The 4,824-nt window shown below is 43.4% G+C and overlaps 1 protein-coding gene across 1 annotated transcript in view; it reads left to right on the top strand.

The window, feature by feature from the left end:
• HMGB3 (high mobility group box 3) overlaps nt 1-4,403 on the top strand; it is a 5,575-nt gene extending 1,172 nt beyond the window's left edge. The window contains exons 2-5 of the mRNA XM_006905503.3: nt 960-1,114; nt 1,269-1,408; nt 1,897-2,071; nt 2,524-4,403. Coding sequence (XP_006905565.1) covers nt 965-1,114; nt 1,269-1,408; nt 1,897-2,071; nt 2,524-2,670 — 612 coding nt within the window. The 5' untranslated portion in view covers nt 960-964 and the 3' untranslated portion in view covers nt 2,671-4,403. The remainder of the gene's footprint in view (nt 1-959; nt 1,115-1,268; nt 1,409-1,896; nt 2,072-2,523) is intronic.
• The last annotated feature ends 421 nt before the right edge of the window (nt 4,404-4,824 follow it).

Raw genomic sequence — 4,824 nt, 5'->3', positions numbered from 1 at the left:
CTTTCACCAGGAACATTTTGACAAAATGGAAGGTGAATTATGGGTGTCTGGGTGACCCAGCGCGGAACCGAGCCCGGCTGCGTTCCCCGCAAAGGGGAGCGCTTTAGTTTTACATGATGACCTTGGGTGTGGGAAAAGGAAAAGATGGCGGGAAGCTGGGGGGTGGGACAGGGACGATGACACGCCACAGCTGCATTTTTATTTGGAAACTTTGGAGAAAGTGTTCCTGGCTGGACATGCTTTCCACTTTACAAATGAGCAAGACTAGTCCTTTTGGTATCCCCTCCCCCTTTAGGTAATGACGAAGAGACAGATTTGAACTAATAGTACAAGGGTATCTGCTCACTTGCTAGATCATCGTTCTTGTAAAAGCCATTTTTTATGAGCCAAAACGCATCAACAATAGTGAAATTTCAAATGTTCCCTATTTACAGTTCTCCTGCTTTGATTTTGTGTTTAGCAGCGGTGACAGTATTTTTGTGTGTAACATAGGAGTTAAACAGATGACCAGTTAGCTTTAAGCCATTGATTTCAAGCTTCTATCATCTACCTGCACCCCCTACAAATGTGTCCTCCCCCCGCCCCTCGCCCTTCCCACTTTGTGGTTGTGGTTTCCAAAACGTAGTACTGAATAGGAATGTAGCGCTGAGCCACCCCACTTGGGTCTGCTCCATTTGGAGAACTTGATCACTCCTGGAGAAGTAACTTGCAAACCACCACGCTTCATGCTGGTCAAAAGTTAAATGACAAGTGACAGTGAAGCTGATTTCCTCCCAGTCTGTCTTTGGCTGCCAGTGGCATCAGGCATTTATTTATTTTGGGGGGGGCGGGGTGGGGGGAGGGGAGCTTCCTTAGGGCAACCTCAATTTTAATTTTGCCCTGCCTTTGGTGTAACTGGTAGTTCTGTTCTATTCATCGGGTTTATTTTTCTTTGTTTCTCTTGCTTCTATCCATCACAGTCAAGATGGCTAAAGGTGATCCCAAGAAACCAAAGGGCAAGATGTCTGCTTATGCCTTCTTTGTGCAGACGTGCAGAGAGGAACATAAGAAGAAGAATCCAGAGGTTCCTGTCAATTTTGCCGAATTTTCCAAGAAGTGCTCTGAGAGGTGGAAGGTACTTTTCTTTTGTATCCTTTAAGTTAGTCTTAGCTGGATTTCACACTTTGGGGCTACTTACCTTTAGAGTAGCAATCGCCACTTACTACAGGACAACTGAACAGGTATGTGTTCACTGCATTGAGGAATTTAACAGGTCCTGTTCTTTGCAGACAATGTCTGGGAAAGAGAAGTCTAAATTTGACGAGATGGCAAAGGCAGATAAAGTACGCTATGATCGAGAAATGAAGGATTATGGACCAGCTAAAGGAGGCAAGAAGAAGAAGGATCCTAATGCCCCCAAAAGGCCACCGTAAGTGACTATAGGATTCAGGACACTGTGAAGAGCTTTCCTTCTGTTTGAAAGAGGTTTGAAAAGACACTATTTAAAAAATGTCAGGATACTTCCGTGAAACATTCTGTACTTGGGGCTTTAAAATGCAATGCCATGGAAATCAGTAGTTAAGGCTGAGGTGCTTGTGAACTGTGTGCCCTCATGGTTGCCTGCTGGCCTTTTCACTGGGAAGAGGCAGCCTAGTTCTGGGTGTCAGCATCCTTAGGTATGTTCTCTACCCCTTGCCCAGCAGCTTAGAGACTGAGAAACCACCATATATTTCTGAAGCAGCTTAAACATTCTGTAACCTATTACTTTGTAACATTGTATATGGTATCACACATTTCTTCACTGTAGGGAGAGGAGTCATAGTGGTAAGAAGTATGTGGGCTCAGGAACATGGGATTCTGACTTAAGCTCTTGTTTTTGTGGGTTCTCATCTAATTTATGTAATTCTCTCCCCCTAGGTCTGGATTCTTTCTCTTCTGTTCAGAATTCCGCCCCAAGATCAAATCCACAAACCCCGGCATCTCTATCGGAGATGTGGCAAAGAAGCTGGGTGAGATGTGGAATAACTTAAGCGACAGTGAAAAGCAGCCTTACAACAATAAGGCGGCAAAGCTGAAGGAGAAATATGAGAAGGTGAGTTGGGCCGAGGCGTGCAGTCTGGACTGCAAGCATTCAGCTGCCCTGGGTATAGGGGATGGGGGCGTAAGGCTGCTTTGCTGGGCTGAGTAAAGCATAGCATGTGAGGGCCCATCTCCGTGCAAGATAAGCCATATGTGCTGGTGTTCAGGCTTCTAACATTTTTGTGTGTGTGTTTGAGAGAACTTCAGGCAGGCTTAAAAAATTTGGTAACATAGGATGCCATGGCACGGCATTTGATAGTGCTGTTAACACGAATTAAAAGCTACTTGAACACCCATTACCTTTTAAATTTGTTTCTGCAAACAAATACTCCAAATAGCAGCCCTGTCTTGTTTGAAATTCTTGCTTGCTTATTCTGAGGCAGGGACAGTATGTTTCTGCCTTTTACTAAAATAGTTGCAGGAGAGTTTGTCTCCTCATTTGGAATATGTCCCTGTTCCTTCCAGGATGTTGCTGACTATAAGTCTAAAGGAAAATTTGATGGCGCAAAGGGTCCTGCTAAAGTTGCCCGAAAAAAAGTCGAAGAGGAAGATGAAGAAGACGAGGAGGAAGAAGAGGAGGAGGAGGATGAGGAGGATGAGGAGGATGAATAAAAAACTGTTGATCTGTCTCCTTGTGAATACCTTAGAGTAGGGGAGCGCCGTAATCGACACAGCTCTTATTAGAGCCCTGTCTGTTGCCCTCATTAGGATTAATTACACAATTGGATCATGATCATATAGTAGTCTCTCAAAGTGCTCTAGAAATTGTCAGTGGTTTACATGAAGTGGCCATGGGTGTCTGGAGCACCCTGAAACTGTATCAAAGTTGTACATATTTCCAAACATTTTAAAAACAAAAAGGCTCTCGTGTTCTCCTCACTCTGTGCACTTTGCTATTGGTGTGACAAGGCATTTAAAGATGTTTCTGGCATTTTCTTTCTTTTTTTTTAATCTGTAAGGTGGTGTTAACTATATGGTTATTGGCTAGAAATCCTGAGTTCTCAACTGTACATATCTATAGTTTGTAAAAAGAACAAAACAACCGGGACAAGCTCTTGATGTTCCTTGCTTGGCGTTGAGGTGGTGGGGAAGATGCCTTTTGGAGGGGCCGTAGCTCAGGGCGTGCACTGTGAGGCTGGACCTGTGGACACTGCAGTGGGCATCCATTTGGCTTCAGGTTGTCTTGTTTTTGTATATAGTGACATAGCATTCTGCTGCCATTCTTAGCTGTGGAAAAGGGGGGTCAGCTGGCATGAGAAGTGTTTGGATCTTTTTTAGTTAAGTGTGGTAGTTTTAAACTGTTTGTTTTTAAACAAACTAGAACTCTTCATTGTCAGCAAAGTGAAGAGCCACTGCATCAATGAAAGTTCAAGAACCTTCTGTACTAAACACAATTTGCAACGTTTTGTTATTTTTTGTATGTTTAGAATGCTGAAATGTTTTTGAAGTTAAATAAACAGTATTACATTTTTTAAGCTGTTCTCTATTGTAACAGTCTAAATTTCTGACTCATAGCAGTCTTAGTGGCAAAACAACCCACTCCCATTATATTTGGTGACTAGCCTCCCTGTAAATCTGGCAGTTTATCTTAATGTGGCCAGCTTACTTAGGACGAGATGAAGAGGGCTACTTAAAGCTACTGCGTGATTTTGTGCTTGAATGGCATTAAGATCAAGTCTTAAATATCGACTGTAACAAGATAACTTGACACAGGCAAGGTTTAGCAGCCTTCACGGTGTAGGAAGTTGGGTGGTTAGATTGAGGCTGAGTACTATGTAGGTTTAATTTTTTTTTTGGCTTCCTACCCCATTCTGACACTGGGGCCAAATTCATTGCTAAAAGGCAAAAGCTGTCCTCTCGAGGGTATGTATGGTGTGTCGTATATTCAGGCTTCATCCCCTCTGATCCCAGTACATGTAGCAGAACATATGTTCAGCTCAACAATTGAGGTCATGAGCTGCTGCTGCTGTCTCCTGGACCCCAATGAGGGAGGTGGGGTAGGGAACAGTATCCAGTTCTCCTACTTCATGAAACCAAACAGCCCAACGAAGATTGCTGGGGCTCCTGTTGGCAGGCTCCATGTTGGGGCAGCTGAGCTGCAAGGCAGGCTGATGGAATCTATTGTTTCTAAGCACTAAATGTATCAATCAGATGGAAAGTTGAATGGCCTACCCAAGAATTGAGCTCATTGGAAATGCGGATTGTTAATGTTCTTAAACCGAAAGATTGGTTTGTGTTTCAGTGGTTATTTCATGTTGGTAGACGGTGTAACACTTTGGCCAAGTTGAGGTGAACGTTGATGGCCACCCCAAAATGGTGATATTAAATATAATTTTGATTGCTGATGTGTATGTACATCTTATAACTCTTGGCAGTAATGAAGGGTATTGTGTTGTGGGTGAGTGTTAATACTGCCCAGTATTGACACTCAGGTGTGTATGTTTGAGGCTGGGAACTACTCGGGAGTGTTTTAATGACATTACTTAGGAGAAAACAGCTTTTTCTTAAAGTTGACTATTTGGAACTGTGCATGTCTGCAGATGGTGTCCTCCCCACCCTGTCAGGTCCTGGATGGGTACAAGTCATGGTTATGGTCACACCGGCCTGATCTCTGATCTCTAATCTGTATTCATAGCCATTTCTTCTCATATCAGAACTGTTTGTCCTAAATGTTTTTCTAGTCCTAGAAAATGACCACTAATTAAAAAACCCTTGGTCCTGAGGTTTGCCTGAAGGCACTTGTTCCAGGATTGCCCCTCCTGCTTC

The sequence above is a fragment of the Pteropus alecto genome, unplaced genomic scaffold (assembly GCF_000325575.1).
Source record: "Pteropus alecto unplaced genomic scaffold, ASM32557v1 scaffold341, whole genome shotgun sequence".
Classification (NCBI taxonomy): domain Eukaryota; kingdom Metazoa; phylum Chordata; class Mammalia; order Chiroptera; family Pteropodidae; genus Pteropus; species Pteropus alecto.
This window is presented reverse-complemented; position numbering and strand designations above follow the sequence as displayed.